Here is a 23,819-nt window from a genome sequence, read left to right on the forward strand (position 1 = left end):
GCAGGCGGTGCGAAGGGTGCAGGGCGGGCGGGGAAGGGGGCTACGCGAGGCCGGGGATCGGCTGGGGCGGTGTAGGCCGCAGCGGGGGGTGAGGGGAGTTGGGGGGCTTTTTGAGGCTTTCGGGCGCCGAGACGAGTGCCGAAGGGGTTGAGACGGTGGCCGGAGCCCAGCGGGAGGGTCGGGGCGCGGCGTCGCGGCGCCTTTGCCCGGGAGGTGAAGGACGGCGGGGGAGAACGGGGGCGGGGGGGCGCTAGGCCTCAGCGCGGCGCGGCCCGGCAGCTCCGCTCCCCGCCCCGCCGGGCCCCCCGCGCCGGGCCGCGGGCCCAAAGCGGGCCGAGCCCCGCCGCCGCCGGAGCTTGGCGGCTGGGGGGAAGCAGCGGGGGCGCCTCGGCCGGGACCGCTCCCCCCGCTCCCCCCACCCCGGCGGGGCGAGGGGGGCCGCGGGCTGGAGGGGGGAACTGGGGGCGGCATTAATTTGCCGAAATGACTTTTAATGAGCGGCGGTGGTTGGGGGGGCCGGGGGGGCACCCCGTCCCCCAGCCCGGTCCGGGGCTGCCGCGGCGGAGGCGGTGCCGGTCCCGCGGGGCGTGCGGGGCCGCGGCCTGGAAAGTTTGGCGGCTTTTTTAGGGGGCTCCTTCCCCCGCGCCGCCGCCGCGCTCCCCGCGGCACTGGGGATGGGGCCGGGGGGGGTTCGGGGCGCCCCGAGACGCAGCCGCGGGTCCCCCGGCCCGGTGTGCCCCCGCCCGGTGTCCCCCCTCGGCCGGGCCGGCGGCGGGGGGTGATTCGCCTCACAACTTTTAGGAGGGGGTGGAGGGGCGGTTTGGGGAGGCCCGTCAGAGTTGCCCTCCCCACCCCGTGAGCTGGCGGCACGTTGCGGGGGTCCCGGTCCCCGGAGCTGGGGGTGAGGGAGGGAAGAGAGGGGCTGGCTCGGCCTCGCCGTCGCACCCCGCCATGTGCCGGGGTCCCTCAGCCGCCCCCGCTGTCCCCGGTTGGCGCCAGCGGGACAGGGGCAGCAGCAGCCCCCGCACAGCCAGGGGACCGGGCTTGTCCCTCTGTCCTGTCCCTGCCGGGGGACCCTGGGTGTCCCTGCAAGCCCACTGGGACAGGGGGGTCTCTGTGAGGTGTCACCCCCCCCCCCCCAGGACTGAAAATGAAAGGATGCTTGTTTTCCAGGGATAAAGAACGTCTGGTAGTTGTGAAGTGAGCCCAGTGGAAACCCCACCAACACGCTTCACCCCGCACAGGTGAAGTAGCTCTGGTTTCTAAGGTGGGAGGTGTCTCGTTTTGGTCAAGTGTTCCTTAATGTGTCTTTTAGCTCAAAATGCTGATGTCTTTGTACAAGTAACCTCAAATGAATTTTGGAAATGACAGTAATGCTTACCTTAAAGCCTTCTATTGTGCCATATGATTAAAATATGTAGACCTATAGTTAGTTCTAACTTTGTTACTTAACAACATACGAGGAAGGTTTTATTTTAAGGCTGTTCTCAGTTTTTTGAGGATTGGTAGGCTTAAAAAGAAAATCGGCAAACTTAGGGCAACGCATCGTTCGCCCGTAGTTGAATGTGGGCACCCCGGCAGTGTTTCGCACTAAGGCTGTACCAACCGGGTATCGCTGCGGATTGATGAACCAGAGCGCTCCTGTTTGGTATGAAGCTATCACATACAACCTGGTGACATTTTTGCATCCATCTTCAGCCTTTTATGCGGTTTGTTTCTAATATATACATACACCGGGCAAGATTTATTGATTGTAAAGCTAAATCACCTACAGAAAGCAACCCGAAATTTACTTGGTGGGAGTTATTTTGTTGTTTCAATATTTTTGTGATGAGTGAATGAATTTGCACGTAGGGCCTGGTCCTATGGAGTTGCATGTACTGTATTCTCACAGTGTGGTAAATCCTCAGGAGGTACAAATTTATTGTAATACCATATTGAAACTTTGATAGCTTATAACTGCTAAAAGGCTGCTCTGTGAGAAGCTGCACTACTTTATGTTATTTATCGAGTATTCCCAATGAAGCAAGAATAATATTCCTGTATTGTGTGGTAATAAGCTTGTTTGTCTTTGCAGCATTGGGGCTTAAAATAAGACTAAGGTATTTTGTTTAACCTCATATGCAAGCGCAGGTTATCTGTTACTTGAATAAAGAAAACACTTGGATTTGCAGCTTGCTTTTTTTTTTAAAGTACAGATGCAAGGTGTGCTGTGCTGTGCTTAGTCTCTTCTCTTTCTCAGGCTCATAGTTTAGATATTTTGATACAATGTTGAGGTTGCAGTGGCCTGAATGTTCCCCCTGTTGCTGATCTGAAGGCTGCCCTGGCAAAACCTGGGTCTGTTTGTAGCCACCCTGAAATCCGTGTGTGTCTGTGCAAGCGTGAGAATCTGCTTGGGAGGGTGTGATTGCAGGGCTGGGGCCTGCGACCTTCTGCTCAAATAAAGAAATCCGTGTTCAACAAACCTCCAAAGATATGGAGCCTGTCTTGAGCCTTAGGTCAGGAATAGCCATGTTTAGGAAATTATTTTATAGAAATCTATAGGAACGTGCTCTTAGCAACAGCTATGAATCTCCCTGCTTAGCATCTTTTCCAAAATCCTTTGGAGTTTCTAAAATTCCTGGAGTCTTACATGTTAGTTGTTTTTTAGGCTTTGGAGTGTCTTTGTCATGTTTTCTTTAAGGTATTGTTTATCAGATGAATGAAAAGAAGAATCTGTTTTGGTTTTGCAACAACATGAGTTGTTTTTCCTTCTCTTATGTTTTCTGCTGTTGATTGAAACTTCTTACAAATGTATAAACTCTCTAGCTGTTGATAGTATTATTAGGTATAATACTTAAATTTTGTTCTATATTTATTACGTTATATTCTGAAGCATAATTGGTATTACCAGTATTGCCTAAGATATACTGCTGCTTTTCTGTTGATGTATCCTTATGCAATATAAACTGCCTTTTTTGCAGAGCTGAAGTAGAAAGCTTCTTGATAAGGCAGAATGAGGACAACATTGCTGCTGCTGTCTTCCTAGGTAGATTTTAACATATGAAAAAAAATAGTCCAAAATATAGTTCCAGGTGGTATCTAAAAATGTCTAGTAAGATCTTAACGCGTTAAGTGGCTTGATCTGTCAGGTACTTGCATGTGTGTGCAGAACCTTGAGTTGTGCGGGGCTCTTCAGAGGTCTTATTGAGTAAGGATTGTACTCTAGCTAATAAAGATATTCCCTACAGGAATTCTCATACTTTACTTTGGTTGCTTCCCAGTGTTTTCCATCTCAATTTGGACGCTTTTACCGACAGAAAGACTCTTGTTTCCAGAATTGCAGCAGGCTTGGTTTGATAGCTGAACGTAGTAGAGAATGGAGCTGTTAAATGAGCAGAAATAAGCCAAAGTTTTGGTTAGATCACACAACGGGGACAGAAGTTGTAAGTTTGTGGTGTTGATGTCGACCACAATTGGATGTGGTGCGGCTTCTCTTGGTAGAACAGACCACTTCACAAGAGACGTACTAGTTGCCTAAGGTCTCTTAGCATTAAATAGAAAAAAAGGAATGTTTTTGCTTTGCCTCTAATAATATAGTTTTTACTAATACTACTGAAAGGTTTTACTGTAAGGTGGCTTTAAATGCGAATCTTTTTGCAATGATTTTATGGTCTCTGTTCATCTCTGAGTGGATGAAATTCTATGTTGCTCAAACGTCTTAAAAAAATACATGTTTTACTGTTTAGTCTCAGCAAGAGGGTCAGACAGTGGCAACACAGGGAATTGTTCTTTCTTGGTCAAGTTGAGCCATCAGCAAAACTGCTGTTTTTGTTATTTGTGTTTGTGGAAAAGCTGAGGTTCTTGGAGATCCATGTTCTACTTCTGGCACCAAGCTGGTGGTTTTGGAAGCATATGTACCTTGTCTGTGAGATGTCATGAACACACCAAGCAATTTAATGTGAAATCTGCACTAGGATTAGCAAATGCAAAACAACACAGTTCAGACCTCTTTAATCGTGGCTTTTGTTTGGATGCAATGTGTGAAGCTCTGAGCTCAGTCCTCTTAATTATACATCTTTTAACCACTGACATGTAATTGCCTTGCAATTTACAACGCATTTGGGGATTCCATTGCCTAAAAGGGTCTTACGTATATTGAATGTAAAATTCTGAGCAGATGTTTAAGAATGTATCCAGCCCACATGCTTTAAAATATTCTAATATTTTCAGCATGGTGTTTCCTCAAAATTACCAGTTGAGTGTTGGGGCTATAATGCTTTTGGCTTTCTAATAGTGACTTGGCTGTCAGCTTCCCTGTAGACTGCAAGATGATGTCAGGTACCAAATTTCTGTATGATGGGAGAGGGTATATGGAGTGCAGAGCTATGGCTTTGTTCTCTTGGAGCCGGTATGCGCTGCAAGGGAACTGGTGAGGCCTCCTTGCCGGTACTAAAAGCAGTTGGGAGCTGTACCTGCGTGTGTTTAGGTCTTTCATTTATTATTATTATTTTATTTTTTTTTACAGTCACTTTGCAAACCACCTTCTGTTGTCTTGTAGAACGTAAGAAATACCTTGCTGGGTCAGATCAGGGGTCGATCCAACCTACTGTTCTTTCTTGGGCAGTAGGAGTAAGTGATGCTATTTAAGAAGAGCATGAAAGCCCAGACACTTTTTAGTGTTGTCTTCTCTTCTCCAACATCCATATTTGTTAAATTAGATGTGCTAGCAGGTACATCACCTATGTTCCCGTTGCCTGAGAACTTTTCTATGGTCTTTTTGAACCCAATGGTACTGTTTACTTCCATAGCCTCCTGTGACAGCAAGTTCCAGCAGCAGTGCGTAGTAAGAAGGAAGAAATACTATTTTAATATGTATTGTGTCAATCTCTTTACTATCTTCGTCAAGTACACCTAGTTCAAATATTGTGTGATGTGGTATAGGGCCATTCTGTATTCACTTTATCCCCTACAGTGACCTTTTAACCCTCAGGCAGGTCTTACATTATTTGGCAATGGCACACATTTGGGGGTTCGCTTCTCTGTTTTTGCCCCATTGCTTCTGACTGGCTTCACATCTTTTATTTAGAAGTAGTTGTTTAAGGAAAATAAATCTGTGTTCCTCAAGAAGCACCCTCTGATTTCTCATTCATGTATTGTGGCAAAAGCCAGTTTGAGCGTATGCAGGTGTGAATTGTGTTTCTGTTAAACCTTTCTGCAGCTTCAATGTAGAGTATAAATGCAAAACCCAAAACAGTTTCCAGAAAGTTTTGTACCCTGGTGTTTTTGCAGTGAAGTACAGCTGCTTTAGCGTTTGATTTTTCCAGGGGAAGTCCATGTTTCCGTCATCTCTTACTGAATCCCATGGGACAAAAATAATTTCTCCCCAACCCACTATTTAGCGAAGTGTAGTTTCAGTTCTCTTCAGTGAAGTGACATGAGCCTATTCCATGCTTGTGCTACTTTTTATGTAGCAGCAGAAAAACTCTCTTAAGAACTCCTGTATGTTTTGTTCAAAATAAAATGCTGCGTAAGACTAAATCAGAATCAATAGACTTAATTGTCTTTGTTATATATATATGTGGCATGCTATGGAAGTAAAAAGAAAAAGCTCTTTTTAGCTTAAATAGTGCTTCAGTCTCTGATCCTGGAAGTGTATCCACATAGTTCCCCTGTCTTTCAGGGACTCTTTCGGAATCTACCAATAAAGATATAATTACAAGTTTGAGACAGTTGTTGTAGGGTTTTTTTTATTATAGAGCATTGTCTGCTAGGTATATTACCTTTCTTTTTGTTCATTGCACTGTAGTTGCACTAATTGATTCCTATCAGTTTTTTTAATATGATTATATTTGCATGAGCTTCTCTTAGCGTATATATAGGCCCAAATATTCCATGTTCAAGCTCATTGGTTTCCCTGGGGATTATTGTCAGTATTTTTGCTTAAATGTTTCATATGGCATTGTGCTTGTGCCCTGTATCTTTCAGAGAAGTGAGAAGTAAAATAATGTGCCTGCCTTGATGCAGTCAAGTTAAAGGCAAAAATAAGACTTAATTATGAGTTAAGTCCAAAAATAAGACTGGGGGCACAAGAATAAATCCAGGATTATAGTGGCTGGGAGCTGTGGAGCGGTTTCTGTACAGCAGCTTAACGGAGGCACACCAGGTATGCATTTCTCACTGTTTACTTTGGAACTGTCCGGTGGAACTTGTTTTCTCTGGTCTACCACGTGATAACCTTCAGAAAAGAAATATTACTGGCTTGTGGGAAAGAGGGGAAGGTCGTTGGTCCGTCAAAAACTCTGCAAAGCATGATAGTAGTCACTTAGAAGAAGGTGGTAAATAAAACCGAAAGGAATATGGAGTAGCATGTGAGTCACCCCAACTGCAAGATTCACTCCTTCGTGGAAGTTTTTCAACCTGTCCAATATGCCACCAAATACAAGCTTTGGTTTGCTGTTGAGAGAAGCCAAGTCCAGGGCAAAAGGCTTTCTGTCAGCTTTGTTGTGTGTATGAGATGCAATTAAGAGTTAAGGCTCATTTGATTACCTTTGCTGCCATAGTCATGGAGGGGGCTGTCTCCCAAAGCGAGGTCACAGCTCCCATAGTGGGCATGTCACCAAGGGCTTGATTTTCTTTCACATTGTTGCTGGATAAACTGAAGTGTAAGTCAGTATCTGCCTTAACAAAGATGTCTGAAAGGATTATTTGTTGCTCAGCATGCTAAGGAGGAGATAGTTCCCTCTTCCCATTCAATCTTTTTGAAGGGCACAGCCAACAATAAACTTTTTTTGTTCTTAGGACTGGTGTGTTGTGAAGGGTCAGTGATGAGTTTTCAATATATGTAGTATGTGCTCCATACTTTCCTGTGCTTCCTTGCATTGAGTGAGGTTGGGAAAGGTGATTGAAACTGGATGAGATGTCAGTGCTTGTGTTGTGTTGTTCCGCAAAGCAGGAGGCCCTTGCCCCTGGGGGTGTGTGCATGGAAAGGGAGCTCTGCGTATAAAGAGGAAATACAAAATCATCCTTAATATTAATGATTAACTATTAATTAAATGATTAATCAGTTTGCTCGCACTTGTGCCAGTTACATTTTATAGCGTGTGTCTCCATTCTGTATGCTGCGTATGCTGCACGTGTGCGCATACAACTCTTTCCAGAATTTTAAGCTTGTTTTTAAACATTTAGTAGTCTTCTGTTCCACTTCTACAGCTAAATATGTGCTAATGAAAGGCCTGGATTTTGCAGTTTACTGTTAGAGCTATGACAGAGTGTTTTGTTTTGCCCTGATGACTTAAAGTTGATTTTCTACTTGTGATTTCTCAAGGTGCTTTCATACAGTGGGAAGAGCAGATTTGTACCTTCGCAAGAGGAACCTGGGTCTTTCCTGCAAAGTCTGTGCAGGCTCCCTCCTTGCAATCATGTTAGTTGGGGTGGTAACCTGTACATCTGTCACATGCCTCTGATTTATTACGTATTTCCTGAATATCACCTCTATGTACGTTGCTTTGCTTGGTATATAACACATATGAAACTGAACCGAGTGCAGAACATACCATGTTCAAAAGAATTTATTCCAGTGCTTCAGGATGGCCTTTCTGAATAAAGCTGCCTTTTACAGCCCGAGCTGGGCGTAGCAAAGTAGCTGCAGAATATGTGTAGTATTAATTTTATTTGAAGCTGCTTTGGGGTGGAGGGTTTGGTTGGTTTGTTTGTTTTAAAGATGATCACTGAAGACTCCATAGTGTTAGGAAATGAAAAAGTACCTTGTGATTGCATGGATTTGTTGTTTTGTTGCACTGTAGGAGTCTGTTTTAAGGGGTCAAAAAAACCCCTGAGCCTCTTGCTGAAATGACATTTCAGCCCTCCTGGCATTGATGGGAATACTGCCTCTGACATTATTGATGCCTGCATTTACCTAAAATGAGTACAATAAGGTAGGAAAAGCTCTTGAAGAACCACGATGACCTCAAGAAGGGCTGTATATTGATGCCTGCAGAAGCTGTGGGCAGCTGCAAGATCTGAAGACTGTTCGTCAGGTGTGGTACAGCTTTTTTGAAAAAAAGCTTTCTTACACTGTCTGATGAACTTAAAATTTTGCAGAGCAAGGACAGTCGCCAGCGTTTTTGTAAGCAAAGATACTTGAAGTAAAACCTCTGCAAACAGATGGGTTAATCATCATTCAACTTGGTTCTTGAAAGCAAGTTATCTAATCTGATGCTTAACCTTTTTCAGCCTGTAGCTCCTAATCGCTTTCTGGTAGATGAGCGAGATTTTGTTCAACAGGTTTAAGTGTGTTGGCAGTAGAATTCTGTTTTTTTCTCTCCAATAATTTCCTTTCAGTGTTTCTAAAGATCTGTGACTACTGATGGAAAAATACATATTGTGCTAGTGGATCTGGCTTATTGGGTGTGAGCTGAACTACAGGTTTCGTGGCTACATCTGGCTGCCTACTTAAGCAGTAATAATGTCTGTTTTATTCTGACTTTGACCTTTTTGATATTTTCCTTAGACAATCCGCTTCATCTTGATTCGTCATCATTCCAGGATAGTGGTGTCCTTGGGGCTCTCTCTTAACACTGATATGGTCCAGAAGATTTAAAATCAGGTATTGTTTTGGGTCCCTCTTTCCTGCCAACATGAAACACGCAACCTACAACTGAATGAAATTTTTTTTCCTTGTGTGATTTACCTTAATATTTTGGTTCTTTCAGCTGATGTTCACAAGGAATAGAGTCACGTGATGTATGAAGGCAAACACATACACTTCTCTGAGGTTGACAATAAGCCCTTGTGCTCATATAGCCCCAAACTGTGCAAGCAGAGGCGACTTAACGGCTACGCCTTCTGTATCAGACACGTTCTGGAGGACAAGACCGCCCCCTTCAAGCAATGTGAATATGTGGCCAAGTATAACAGCCAACGCTGCACCAACCCCATCCCCAAATCTGAGGACCGTAGGTGAGTTGTGGTTACGTATCTGCTAAGCGGGAAGTGTCTGGGATACAGGCATGAGTTTTCTTTTAAGATGCTACCTGGTCTCAGGATGAGGGAGGAACTGGCCCGAGTGGGTTGAATTCCAGGATGTTCCTTTGAGGGTTTTATTTTAAGACCAGTCATCTTCATTTTATTTTCTGTGGGAGTCGAGTACTCAGAAAGTGGGCAGTAACTTACTCCCAAGGAGGTTTTCAGGAGAGTTCATTGCTTTTCTCAAATTCACTATAAACTGTGGGTCCAACCTGCTGTTCCATACCTGCTGTTCTAATTAATTTGCTTTGTCACTTGCAGTATATGCTCTTAAAAATGCCTGCTGGTTTGGCCAGCTGTGCCATAAACACACTTCAATCCACTTTTTCTGGACAAACGGTTGAAAATGCGTACTTTCTGGGCTTAGGGAGTGGTGACGCATGGGGACAAATCCAGAACTGCAATTTAGTGGTTATGATTTGGTACCGATCTGTAGTTTTGTATTACTGGAATAAAGTAAATATTGAGAACGGATGAACCAGCTGGGAAAGTGCTGTCCAGTCCCTTTCTTCTTTGCTTCCCCAGTTCACTCCCCCTCCCTGCCCAAGTGAAGGTGCCTGGGTATTAAATGCCTTGCAAGAGATAGTGCTTGAATTTGTTGGAGAGATGGGAATTCAAATCAGATTTCCTGAATTGCAGCCCATACTGTAACCACAAGGACATTCCTCCTTGCTTTTCGAGACCTGAACACCAGTCTCATTGGTGTTGCTTGGGCTAAAATAGCAGAATTTGTCTGCAAGTTGTATGTTGCTTTAATTTTTCACCGCCATTGTTGCCCGTTTTGGTGGTAACACAGTATTTAGTTAATGTGCATGTTAATTAGCTGAGGCTTGTTCTGTTGCAAGCAATTTTTTTTTTTTTAACCTAAAATAGAAACAAAATGTGCCAAAAAAGAATCAAACCACTATTCACTGACCTTTCACATTATTAGCTGCTGTTCACTAACCTTTTGCGTTATTAGCAGTGCTCCCACTGAGCCCTACATAGAACTTCTTCCTCAGCTCGCAGCTCCCTCTCTTGTTTGAAACAACAGTTGGACCGTGCTCTAAATTAACTTGCACTTCACCTGCCATTTCAGTTGAGGAGACTGATGAAGTGAGGAAAAAAAACCCCACGAATGTTTGTCAAAAGCTGTAGGGCAAATGCTTAAATGGCATGAGATGAATAACTTTAAGCTATAATTTGACAGTCGGTGACTGTTTCATTGCTACTGTACAATTGAGGCTCTTTGGAAATAAGCTCGCTGAAATGATCATGGAAATTGGTAGTGCAAATGGTATGCTGTAATTTCAGATGCAAGAGCTGACTGAGCCAGAGTTGCTGTTTACCAGGGGTCAGACTTAAAAACAATAGAAATAATAGTACTTAATGACACTTTTTAAAGTCTCATATGTTCCCATGGAATTTGAGATTTTTCTTTACACCTTGAATTGAGTTCGCACTTGTTCTTTTTGATTTTTCTCAAGTTAAAGTGAAGTGTGGTCATGACATCTGGTGTATGTTATATTAGAATAATTCAATTGCATGGTGAGTGTCACATTACAGTACTTGAAGAGGACAGCAGGTGTCTGAAGGAGAAAATAAACTTTTAATTTCAAATGAGAAGATGTGATAGTTTGAAAGAATATTTTGAAAGACTGCTTCTCAGGGCAGAGTTGAATTTTAACAATAAAATTTAATGAATGCTAATGATAAGACTTTGCCTTCTCCAAACTTATTTTTTGGCAGGGAAACCTGTATCTGTTTCTTAGGAGATTTTTTTCACACTCCGTTTGATATAAAGATGTTTGCTATGTTTGAGTCCTTAACTTGTAGCTTTTAATTTTCTGTGTACAAAATTACTGTCAGATGGTCATTTTGTCACAGTTTTCAACATGTAAGTGTACATGATCAGAAGCAGGCTGTATGATGCTCTGACAGCTGTCTTCTTATATGCTTTTAAAGATAAAATGTCTTAACAAGTCGCATGCATTATATGCCAAAAGCTTCATAGTCTGTCCACAGATAATTAAAAAATTATCACTTGACCCTAGACAAATGAGATGCTACGAGCCACAAAGATGTTTAATATGCTGCCATATTATGAGATTTCTTATTAACCATTAGCATTCTACTACAAATTAAACCTATTAATAGTGCATAGCTTCCTTGCCTGATTTGAAGGGAAGTATAGTTTCTCTATTCATTGTCTTGTTTTTTTAAAGAACATACACGGGATGATACAGACATGGATTCTGTGTCTATTTCCTCTGAATACATCTCCTAATTATTATCCAAATACACGCCTGGATAATGAAGTTCAGCTTAACTTCTATATATAGGGTTATTACAATTTAACTGGTTTAAACACCGTTTTCTCTCTAATTCTCCTCTTTCAAGAGAACCCTTAAATATTTTATTAATGTGAAAGATGCTCTCCAGTTTATTTGGATCTTCCTTTAAACAAGTGGCAGAACTTTATACCAGTCAGGGATGTACTGGGAAGCAAAGTGCAGTAGTAGGTGGAAACCTCACTGTGTGCATCCTTACCCTTCCAGTCATCTGGGAAGGTTTCCAGCTGAAACCATCAGAGCCCTTCACCCTTTGCGTGCCTCACGTTATGATAGTTTTAGTGGATATCAACCCACCGCTCTTACCTTATGTACTGACTGCATTTGACCTCACTTGCGTGGTGCTGAGTAAGGAAGTGGGGGGAAAACTGTGTTAGATACTCAGTGTGAGAATTAGATACTCAGCTGAGAGTAGCTCACAGGCAAGTTATAGAAATGACAAATTGTGCCACTAAGACAGGGCCATCAGAATTGGCTCTTGTAGGGCCAGCTTGACCCTAAGTGGATGAGAACCATATGAAGGGAACTGTGCTCATCGCAGGTGCTATTCCAGTCTTCCCAGTAATCTGTCTTCGTGGAGTAAGAACTACTAATGCCTTCCCTGGCCTTACGCCTCATCCAAAGAGTTTATTGCCTTAACTCAGCTGGTTCTAGACTGGCTCCAGCAGAGTCAATGTCTGCACCAGGCTCTGCACATTGCATAAAGTTGGAGCCAGTTTGGGTCAGGACCAACTAAAACTAAAAGTTCTGTGGGTTTGTGTCTATCTTAACGCAGACATCACCTCTATTGTTGGCTTTCTGTGAGGCAGTATGATCAGTTGTAAGCAAGCTAATTGCCTTCTAATGGATTTATTCACATTTTCTATGTTTTGCTTTTTCTTTGGTTTTCATAAAGAAAACAGCCTGGCCAGTTTTACATCCTCACTCCTGCACAAGCACAAGGTGGCAATATTTAAGTTCTGAACAATGTAAAGGCAGCATTCACATTGAGCAAACCCCTCTTTTTATTGGAATAAGAGGGGGGGGGAAAAAATCCATTGAATTTGTCTTGTCTGTTTATTGTTTTTTCTTCTGTCACACTAAAAGTGCTGTTCTAACTGATCTCCTCAGTCTTGTTCAAACAAAGTATTTTAAAAGTGCTTAATTTTAATTATAAGAACAGTGCTGTTGACTTTAAGGGAAGCTTTATTGAACCCTCATTATGGAGCCCTCATTATATAATTTCATTTTTAGAAGTGCATCTCTCAGGATGAATATACAGTATCACAGTGTATTGTAATAAGGACTCCACACGTTGCAGGCTTCCAGCTTGCCTCATTTAGATTTGTTTATTACTTACAACTTAATGTAACAAACAAATTATTTAGACAATAATAAGTAGCAGTACTTTTCAGCCTTTTCTGATTTGTGAATCCTTATGGATATGGATCCCTTGAGAAACTACATGTATGGAAATTGTTAAGGAACACATATGAATTTGCTTTTTCTTTTTTACCTTTTATGGCCACTGTAGAAGCAGTTCACACATTGCTTCTTCAGGGGTGGAACAGCAAGTTGAAAATCACTTAAACTGAAGTGTTAAACCTTTTGTGGGGGTTTAGTTTGGGATTTTCTGTTATTTTTGCTCCATGAAGACCAGGAATAGTTTCATTTTAACCTATTTGTTGAACAAAGCTTACTTTTCTGAGATTCATACTGTTCGTACCTTCATGGTGTATTTCCATATCTTGTCCTTATTCATGTCCATTAATACATCATGGTTATGTCCTTAGCTTGTTCATTAACACCCCAATGTAGACACCACGTTTTCCTCACCTTTGTTTTCATCTATAAGCTGCAGGTTATAGACGGGATGCTGAAAGGGCAGAAGTCTGGTTGCTGGTGGCATTTTGCAGGGGCAGGAGGTCCTGTCTGTGTGAAGCAGGCAAAGGATCAGATATTGGTTCCTACATTTCTATCACCTGCTTGTTTTAATCAGACAAAAATTGTTTACTTCTTAGTATGTTATCTGTGGCTATGATTTGTAACTCTTATTTTTAATGAGCAACTTTCAAAGACTTTCCCGCCACACTTTTTGAACAACATGACTTTCAAAGCTGTTTTATATTAGAAGAGCTTAAAATCCGTGTTTGTGGATTGTATGTATGATTCCTGGCATTATGGTAACATTTTCTATCAGCAGAGAGTTTCTTTTAAACTAGATTTTTGTTTGAAAAACACACAGCTAATCCTCTGGCTACAAAATTCATTATGTTAAACTACTAAAAGAGAACTTAAATATTTATGCTACTTGTTCATTAAGTGCAAACAGTGACCCATCTCAGCAGGTGTCTCTAGTGAGAGTGTCCATATAAGAAGCTGCTCCCCACTACAGTGGAATTCGTAATAACATTTTAATCAGCACACGCATTATTAACTATTTTCAATGAAAGAACAGCCAAATGAAAGGAAGCAGCTTTCAATGTACTTTTTCCTAGGAGCCTTTGAAATGAGCAGAGTTAATGGCTTGAGTTGTTACAGTTTTGTGTATCAGACAGTCTATTGGAGTAAATATTTTGAATGGTTGTAAGGGAATCTCTTATGAATAACGAGTGAAGACTTTTGAGACTGCAAATTGTCACTTGTATAAGTTTTTGTTTTCTGTTACAGGTTGGGAACACCGCAGTTATCTGTTGTGTATACTTCTTATAAAACCTGTTGTGTTTTGATCTAAATTCACGAGATGGGTGTGCCTGTGGGTTTCCCTTTAGTGATGTCTGTTTTCTTCAGATTTTTCTTACAAGAGCTAAGTTAATAACTGTCTCCTTTTACTTTCCAAAGGTACTGCAACAGCCACCTGCAAGTACTTGGCTTTATACCGAAAAAGGAGAGGAAGAAAAAGAATGATCCCATAGAGGAGGTAAAGGTCAGGCATCAGATGGATGCTATGGCCTTCAGTCTGACAGTGCCCCCCCTGGCCTTGAAGATGCCCAATGGACTGGACGGGATGTCCCTGTCCCCTCCAGGGGCTCGGCTTCCTCTCCACTACCTGGAGGCAGAATTAGAAGACCCCTTTGCTTTCAACGAGGAGGATGATGACCTGAAGAAAGGGGCAACAGTGAGGAAAAAGTTGCAGAGCAAGTTGGCTCAAAACCGGCAGCGCCAGAGAGAGACAGAGATTTTAAAAGTTCGCCAAGAGCACTTTAGCCCCCTTCCTGCACCTTTGCAGCAGCAGCAGCCTCTGCAGCAGCAGCACTCCCATCTGCCACCTTCATCAGCTTCGTTAAAGCCGACGGGGCTACCGCAGGGTGTAGTCTGCAAGTCACCTCAACCTCCGAACACCAGCCTACCAATGCAGGGAGTGGCACCCACCACACACACTATAGCACAAGCCCGGCAGTTGTCTAACAAGAGACCTCTGCCTCTCCTACCACCCGCTAGGGCTCCTGTTGCGGACCCTCCAAGGACTGATCGGGTCCTCATGAAAGCCACAGCCTTCTCTCCGCACGCGTCCTGCGTGAGCCGGCTACAGAGACTGGTGAAACTGTGCACTCGAAAACAGCAGCTGGACGCTGACCTGTTTCCGCATTTAGGTGGGTAGATGGTTGATGTGTTGCCTGCTTATCTTTTAACCTGAAGCCAAAAGACAAAAGGGGAATGTCTCCCTAGCCCTGCCCTGCTAGCTGTGGTCCTTACAAAATAACCCTGGACTGGGTAATCTCTTGGTGTTTTCTTTAGCCCTGTTCCCTCTGAAGGGAATGTCTGGACCCATCGCATATGGTTTATGGCATTTTGGTTGTTTATTCTTGTTAATGTCCTGTTAACCATCTAAGAAATCAAACTGAGGTGTAGAAAGCATTGCTTGGATGATACAGACATCCTACAGGTTTGCAACTTGAGTAGTACAGGCGGTGCCAGCTGTTACCTACAGGAGAAGACAAGGTTAGATTCAGTGTTAAATATATGACAAGTGCACGTTACAAAATGAGTGCAGGTAGAAGCTTGGAGATGCAGCCCATCATTCTCTGCAGATCCAAGCTTCCAGTTGACTTGACTGGGAAAATGGGAGCACAAGAGTTTTTCTTGACTGGGCCTATTTGTGCCCAGAATGTGGGTGAACAAAAGCAACGGGCTGCTGCAGGATGGCAGCACCGCTACAGAAGGTAACTGGAGTCGTGGAGACTTGTCCACGTACCAGTGCAGAAAGTCTCTTCCTTCCTTATTATCTAGAAACCATTATAATCAACTGCCGCTTGCAAAAATGTGGGTAAGTACAAGCAGCTTGCTGCTACAGCAGTACTGCTCTATGAAGCTTTAGCTGAGCTTGTGGCTTGTTTGTCTGATTGTAAGTACAGACCTAGGTGCACTGAGCTGTCCTTGTGATCTCCTTCACCCTCCGAAGTTACCTTACTTTTCTGCTTAGTTTTAGATCATACTTTTCTAACAAGTAAAATACTGACAGGAAGAAGGGAAACAGGAGTCAATGTGTGCTACTAGAGTAGGAATGCCATTTACGATCTTAAGAAAATAACCCCTTCAAATAAATCTTGACGTTCTTCATATAATATCTTAATTGCAAACATCTGTAATTTTTGCAATTTCAATTAACCTTCTAAAATTTGCTATTAAGATCTGCCCTTTGGCACTCATGGGATAGCTTGACTGTTTGTTCACAAGATATTAATAATTAGCATCCCATAGGATGTCTCCAAAGGACATTGATCTTCAAAAAAGCACTTTGATGGTCCTATATATAATGCAGGTCTTTTGAGGAATGGCAACTCCAGAGGTACTTGCGAGTGTCATAGACCCAAATAGCTTAGAAAGTGACCTGTGTTTTGAAAGACTGTAGAAAAATCACTTTGTGTTTAATGTTTGACATTCTCAAGGGGTGAAGAGAATACATTTTCATAAAAAAGAAGCATAGTAAAAGAAAAAAATAGACCTATAAATGTCCTGTTATGCAAATGCATAACTATGTGTATGCAATTAGGACATTTTATATTTGGCAAAGTAATGGAATTCACGTATTAATCATGTGAGTGGAAAATCTATTTGTTATTCATACTATGCCTTTAATATTAAAGAGTAGTTATGCCAGTTCAGAGAACTTCAGGATTTCTGTTTTATGTTGGAGTAGCACTAGAAATGACTGCACAGAATCTTTCAAAAGATGCAGCCAGTTTTATGTGTACCCGCATCAGGGCCATGTAATTGGATATTAATGTAACTGCAGTGTGAGTATAGCTGAATCTGGATTAGATTTTGTTCCACCATTTCTGCAGTGCCCATTAGAAGCAAAACAATCCAACCTCTGATTTTATTTTAAAACTCTGAGTAGATAATTTGTTACACAGTATCCATTGTGGACATCTTAATCCAATAATTAAGGGTTTTTTTGGTTCCTTTATGGAAGCGGCAAGAGTAAAAAACGAAATAAATTGAAAGTATCATTCTGGCATTTTATCAAATGTCTTAAAACATCTTAATTTAGTTCAAATGCCCGTCTGAAAAATAGGAGCAAGAATAGAGTTTTCAGGATGCTGAAGTTCCTGAGAAAGAGGGTTTCTGAGATTTCTGGTTTGTGTTAGTGTTGCTTCTAAATGCCGAAGGCACTCCTAAAGATTGTATTCCAAGCATGTGTGTTTGTCTCTCAAAGTAGATACCCAAGTACTGATGCATTTCCCAAATTTGAAGCATCTGACTTCAGAATCATCTCAGATATAGTATAGTTTATTTTTAGCAAAAATAAAGTTCTCCTTAACGCCGTCCCAACTGCTGCTTCGTTTTCGAGGAGCGCACAAGCAAGTGAAAAAGTAATAATACTGGCTTGTAAGTGCGGTGACGGGGTTTTGTCCCACCTGCTGCAAGGAATGGTCAAGAATTCCACTGGATGTAGAAAAAACTGCAAAAGATCAAGCTCCAGATAAAATGTTTCACCTGAGAACTTACTGGACTCTGTTTCTGGCTGTCCTGTTCAATGATTGTGTTTATCTTGACTAACTGAGGCTGCCAGGGCATAGAATAAGTTGATCCTACTGTATCATCACGTATAGTTTTCCTCTTCTGCCTGTGTTTTGCCACAGAGCAGGGGTCAGAATATAAACAGACATGGAAGTGGCCTATTTAGATCACGTAGTATTAAAAATTGCCAGGCAGTGAGTTCTTCATGGCAGGGACTGCTCTCTTACCTTATCTCTAAAGATTCCATGTGCTTGCTGTGAAGACTTGTGATGTTTTAATTTGGCTAAGAAAGCTGATGATTTTTCTTCCACTGCTTATGGATAAAGAAGCCAGTAAGGATTTTAAAAGGAAAACTCAAATTTGACAAAAAATCAGTGCGTGCTATTTGCACGCTGTAACGGAGCTGTCGCTGTAAATTTTCCTGCGTAATTGAGAATATTATGTGTTTTGATCAAACATAATTATGCTTGTGACTCTTCTACACACTACTCTTTTGTGCCATAGGTTGTTCAGAGACTTATATGACATAGATAAATTTTTCACCCAGCTTTCATGTTTTCAATTCCCTTAGGGCTGGACTGGTCTGAAGACAGTGGAGAAGAGTGGGATGATTCAGAGCAAACCTCCCCTTACCAGGTTGCGTGGTCTATCCGAGAAACCCTCGGCTATGAGAGACATGAGTGAGTATGATCCTTTATTATTTATGCTGGCCTCAGTGGAATAAATCATGTAAATGTGAGCTTCACTTCAAGTGGAGTCGGTGGAACCGAAGCATTTGCTTTGCTTTGCTGAAACAAAGGATTGCTTGAGCTCATTTGTTTGGAAGATCGATGAACCAGCTTGTCTTCTGTCCCAGTTTCCACCACACTTAGAGATCTTTGTGCAGTCTGCGATCAGAAGGATGCATCGCAAAGAATTTAAGCTTATTTGCCTAAATTTAATTGAGTTTAGTGGGATTTATTCATGAATTTGTGTGCCTTGCTGAATAGAGGCATTTCTTGAGTTAGAACCAAAAGAAGGGAGTTGCTGTTGGTTTCTTGTCTTTCCTACTATTTGTGAATAACATTGTTAGGAAACTTATTTAATGGTAAATGTGCAGGATGTTTTAATGTGTGGGGTTTTTTGTTGTGTTTTGAGGGCATGGCATTTCTTTTCATAATTGAGTGTTGGATAAACCTCTGTCACGTAGTTGGGAGCATTGAAAGGAAGTGACGGGATTCAAGAGATAAGCAGAGCAGGTATTAGGGGCTGGTGCAGGAAGGCTTATGGTGTTCTCCATGAACTGCTATAGCAGGATCATCTATAAATGTACATTTATTTATAAGCGCAAAGGTAAAGCATCCCAAGCATAGTATTGTAACAAAACTGAGGCATGTTGATAACAAAAGGAAACTGGGGTCTCAACGGAGTTTAAATGTACATAGTTTCTATAACGTGGTTCTCTATGTGACTGGACTTTTTCATGCCGCAACTCTCTCCCATTTGTTTAATTTTTCAATATCACAGTTAGAGTAATGATGTTAAGGAAACATCATTTTGTTGTTACATGGAAATTCTAAAACTTACCGGAACTTGTTACCATCCCTAGAGATTGTCCACAAGGTGAACACCAAAGCTCTATTTGTCATCAGGACAGACACCAGGATACTAAATACTGGAAGCCTTCAGTGAATCAAAGCATAGTAGAGTGTGTAGACTTTCTTTCTTTTTTTAAAACAAATGCTTTTTTCTGTTACGAATGACCATTGGTTTTTAGGGTATCAGCAGTCAGAGAGGGAATCAGTTTTCACAAACACTTTTAACTTAAAAGACAACTTTTAAATAAGCTGTTTTGGGAAAACACGAACAGGCTTTCAGACTTCTAAATCATACATAATTTTCAAAGCAGATATATCTATTAAATAGCTTCCCTTACATTCTTCTCTCTTTGACATTTGATCTGGTTCTTCCATAGGTCCTTATTTTTTGTCAACTTATAAAGGTCATCTCTGTGTGTTTTGTCTTATATTTGTCTTAACTTCCTTTGGATTCTTCCTACTCTTTTCACATACTGAGAGAAAATAATACTTTGTCTTGACATTTTCTGTTCTATTCTAGCATTCCGTGCACGTCAGTTAAACGCTGTCTTAACTAATCATGATGGATACATGTTTTTTATGGTACTGGCTGCTTTTGTACTTCCATCAGCCTCCCCAGTGTTAGCTCTTCAGCAACTTTCCTCATTTTGTTTAGGGATAAACATTGATACACCCACTTAATGTCAACCTTCTAAAGCTTTAATTTGTATTCTGTGAGCTTCTGGAGATGTTTTTATTACCTGAAATGTTTCACTTTGACACTTGTGCAGTGTGGTTTGCCCATTGCTGAAGATGGATTAGTTCAGACTATTTCTTGGGTGATTTGATTTGTTAAAATATCCGATGTGGCCGTGCAGACTGGTGGCTCCTGACGTAGCCAACCACTTGTTACGGCTCTGAATTTTGGCGGCTAATTTTACCAGAAAACCAATGGGGATTGTTTCCTAAAACCTTTAGTTTCTGAAATAACATACCTAAACCAATGGGAATTTACTGACTGTTTTTCATGGTAAAATTAAAGCTCTTTTTTTCTCTATTCATTTTTGTCTGAGTTTGCTGGTGTGTCTCAGGGTAGGGAGCACGTCCTGGATGCTCACACAACCCTTTTGCTCTTCCTTTCCTGCTGCCTTTGTTTCCTTCGTGAGCACTCAGCATATTTACACACCACGATCATGAAGGGAAAGGTTGGGAAGCAGCATTTGAACTATCAAACGGTTTGCATACACTTTTAAAAAATGAAATGCCACGCTTCGAGTCAAACTTCAGAAGTTAAATACGCAGCTTGAGAGAATAAACAAAATAAAAATTAGTAAACTTGTTTACAAAGGGACAACAATAAAAGTACCTTTCAGTTTCAGTATTGCCTAGCAAAACAAAAAAAAAAAGGTGGTTTTATTGTGATATTTTTAGGTTTCTTTGAACATATAAATTTGCTTTGGTTAATCTTATTGGCCTGGAAACAAAACCCTGAAAAAGCTTTTGGACACTGTTTGCCTCAAAATAAGCCCTTATCCAGTGCAGGCATGATTTCTTTCTGCCTCCTGTGTATATGTCTTCATCTACTTTGTAAAAATGATCTCATAAAGTTTAGTTCGAAGTATTTTAACACAGGGTGGCTTTTTTCTGTCTGGTTCAATGGGAGACAAGTGGAGTCTCAAGTACAGGAACATTTACATTAGAAAACCACTCCATCCAAAATAAACACTTTTTTTCCCCTTAGAAATATCCCTGTCTTTTCTTAAAGTTCATTAGTAACCATATTTACAATTAGATCGGTATGTCTGCAATGTTGTTCAAAAATTTTGCCCCACAGTAGTAATGAAATATCTAAGGCCTTAGACCTGCCTGTATCTAACTGATCCCATCCACGTATTCCTGTTTTCTATTAATACATTGGAAAAAGGAAAATTCAGGTAGCACACAAATTATTCTAAGCGTTCTTTCCTAAGAGATTTTAAAAGTGTATTTTATTTTCATATTCAGTGTGAAAATATTTTAAACGTTACATATGATAAGCATTTTTAGCAGGTTGTTTTTGCTGATAAGCATTTAATTGCAGAGATTAATTGCTTGTAATTTATGCTTCTAGAAAATATTCTGTTTTAACAAACAAAATGCGTGGTATGGTTGACTTTACATAAAACTTGATAAAAATGTGCATTTGTGTCAAGGCAGCATTTGTTTCTGTGGAGTTTCTGTGGGCAGCCTTAGTGGAGGTGGATGCAGCCTCTTAAATTTAGCCTGTGTGTGAATGGAACAAGGTTTTCCGGCACGGAAAGTGGTTTTTAGTCATATTGCCTTTCAGGACAGCTATTCTGCCTGCATTTCAGGATCGTACTTTATTTAGTAAATGTCATGGCCGGTATTTTGCATTTCTTGTGTCATCAGCTACTTGTGGTCAGCTTTATGTCCCAGTGATGATTTTAATATGTTTCATAATTTTCACTTCATTTCACTGAATGTGTTGACATGGTTTGATGGTCTTGTCGACATGTGCCCAGACATTCCAAAAGCCAAGATAAATAGGAAAAGACTTTCTTAAGCAAACAAGGAATTGGATCGCTCCTTCATCTGGTCATTGCTTAGCCCTGGTCTGATTGGGTTTTTTTCCCCTTGATATCTTTGGAGTTAAATATTAATTTCTTCTCCATGGTTGTACTGTAACTCAACTTTAACTTGGCAGCCAGGGGAAAGAAGTATCAGCTGCTGGCTCTATGTGTATTTTGGTTTAGGAAGGAAAACACCACCTGGCAAAGTAAGAGGAATTGGGAAAGGTCAGCGGTTTGGTACTTGTTAGAATTTGACCGTCTTCTCCAGCGTGACCTTTCTGCAATAAATTTCCACTACACAGTTCCCCACCCTGGTCCTCTCCATTAATTGCACTTTGATTTAAGAGTTTGTCTCATTTGCTGAGACATTTACAGTAAATAAAGGTTAACGGTATAGATTTTTTTTGAACAGCAGGCTCCAGACATTTAAATGTGTCAGACTTGATGATAAATTGATGTAATCTCTAATAATGACATACTAAGAAGGGTAAGTACCTTTAGAATTCAAAGGGTATGGTGCTTTTACCATTTCTTAAGCATCCCTACCCGATTTCAGCCTTTGGATGTTTGTGGGGCTAGAAGGTGGATGCCAACTTCATAATTCTATTAAAATAACAAATTGGTTTCCTTGCGAAAAAAAGAAATAAATGAAAACGTAAAGCCCATTTGTTTTTTATTTCCCCTCCTTCAGGTCCGACGATGACAACGCAGATGACAGGAGTTCCAGGGTGACCAGACTTTGCACTTACTTTCAGCAGAAATACAAGCACCTCTGCCGCCTGGAGCGGGCAGAATCTCGTCAGAAGAAATGCCGGCACACGCTCCGGAAAGCCTTGCTGCAGGCGGCCAGCAGAGAGCCGGAGCGCGCTGGGCAACTCATCCAAGAACTGCGAAGAGCTACGTGTGCTCGGACCAGGTTAGACCGGAGACTTGGGGTCTGGGCAGGGTGAGGTGGGCAGAGCATCCAGCCGCCGAAAGGCTGGGCTCTGGTAGGCGTGCACAAGGCAGAAAAGCTGTGACATATAAATCCCTGTCAGTGGAGTAAAACGAACAGTGTTTTCCGTGAAGACAAGCTTTCCGCAGCTTATTTTAAAACATGGATTGTTTGTTTGGCCGTATCTGGGCCTGATTTCTTAAATGTCACAAAATAAGTTAGCGGCCTCCTAAAATTTATCCTAACTGATTAACCTATCTATTTTGGCTGCCTTCAAACGTTTTGTACTTCACAAAGCCCGGTTCTTTACAAGGTGTGCAGTCTGGTCTGCGCTTCACTGCTTCGATTCAGATTTCAATTTTCAGACAGCTTTTTTTGAAAAGTCTGGACCTCCTCTTAGTTCTTTTCCCAGCAAATCAAACTGAAGCTCACACTTTTTGTTAGATTTAACTCAATCTAACATGAAATGAAACTTGGCAACGAAATAAATATCTTCTGACAACTCTGAAGGTTACCTTCTGTGGGAATTCTTTGTAGCTAATGTCAACATCCCTCCAGCTCTCAGCATACTGAGAGCTGGTTGATTCATATTTGGGCAGAAATGGAGTAAGTCTGAACCCTGGCATTACATCTGGGGTGCCAGCAGCATCCTTTACCTGTTGTGGTTTTGTTTTACAGGATGTGTGACTGTGGGGATTAGGGGGGGTTGACATGAGAGGCAGGCCCGAGAGGGTACTGAGAGTATATTACGGTTATGGGATGATTTTATTCCTGGACAGTGGGCTGTGGTTCATAACATTTGAAAGTTTTGTTGTTGGGAGGGCAGAGTGATCACAGAACCACAGAATGTGATGCTAAAGAGCTGCTCAGAGGTGTAATGTAGAGGTACATTACTAGTTTACGATGTTGTGTAAATGTCTCCAAACTTAAACTACAGCAAAATCTTTCCAGAAATGACAAGCTCTTGCTGTTTTGTGTTTTTTTTCCCCATTGTTTTTACCTTTTATTACACAAAACTGATTATATCATTTTGGGTTGACTGGCAAAGCCAGGTGTGCCTGCCATCACTGCTTTGCTTGATTTAAGTAACCACAGAGTCTTTTCGGTTACGAAACTTTTCACAGGAGTAATATTGCTAACTAAAACTTTGCTCAGTCAAAGTGCAGTCGATGACAGAAATGGCTGAAGGAAAACAGTCAGGCTACAGACAGCTTTTTGTCAACCTACAAAACAACGTGTACAGAGGTGAAATTCAGCCCTGGAATCGCCAGCTTTGTCTACATTAAGGTGACAAATGCCTGGAGAGCAGGCGAACACCAAGCGAGCTGTGTAACGCTTGCAGTACTCATCCACACCGCTGTCTGCCCTGGGCACCTGCTGGTGAATTGGGCTGTAGGACGTTGATGGAGAGGAGCTTTTACCCATGTTGAGCACGCTCAGTCTCTGCCACTCCAGAGCTCAGTCTAAGTTGGTCTGAGCA

The 23,819-nt window shown here is 41.7% G+C and overlaps 1 protein-coding gene across 7 annotated transcripts in view; it reads left to right on the forward strand.

Annotated features, from left to right (window-relative positions):
• Positions 1 to 23,819, forward strand: part of INO80D (INO80 complex subunit D) — a 42,380-nt gene that overhangs the window by 216 nt on the left and 18,345 nt on the right. For 3 of the 7 annotated variants that reach the window (XM_005504013.3, XM_021289734.2, XM_021289733.2), the window contains exons 2-7: positions 1,174 to 1,244; positions 8,492 to 8,587; positions 8,694 to 8,940; positions 14,157 to 14,908; positions 17,851 to 17,959; positions 22,097 to 22,321. In XM_005504013.3, coding sequence (XP_005504070.2) covers positions 8,723 to 8,940; positions 14,157 to 14,908; positions 17,851 to 17,959; positions 22,097 to 22,321 — 1,304 coding nt within the window. In that variant the 5' untranslated portion in view covers positions 1,174 to 1,244; positions 8,492 to 8,587; positions 8,694 to 8,722. Of the gene's footprint in view, positions 1 to 73; positions 214 to 251; positions 1,268 to 8,491; positions 8,588 to 8,693; positions 8,941 to 14,156; positions 14,909 to 17,850; positions 17,960 to 22,096; positions 22,322 to 23,819 lie in introns of those variants that run through there. The other 4 variants (XM_065069426.1, XM_021289732.2, XM_065069425.1 and 1 more) reach the window with 4 other exon arrangements.

The sequence above is a fragment of the Columba livia genome, chromosome 7 (genome assembly GCF_036013475.1).
Source record: "Columba livia isolate bColLiv1 breed racing homer chromosome 7, bColLiv1.pat.W.v2, whole genome shotgun sequence".
Classification (NCBI taxonomy): domain Eukaryota; kingdom Metazoa; phylum Chordata; class Aves; order Columbiformes; family Columbidae; genus Columba; species Columba livia.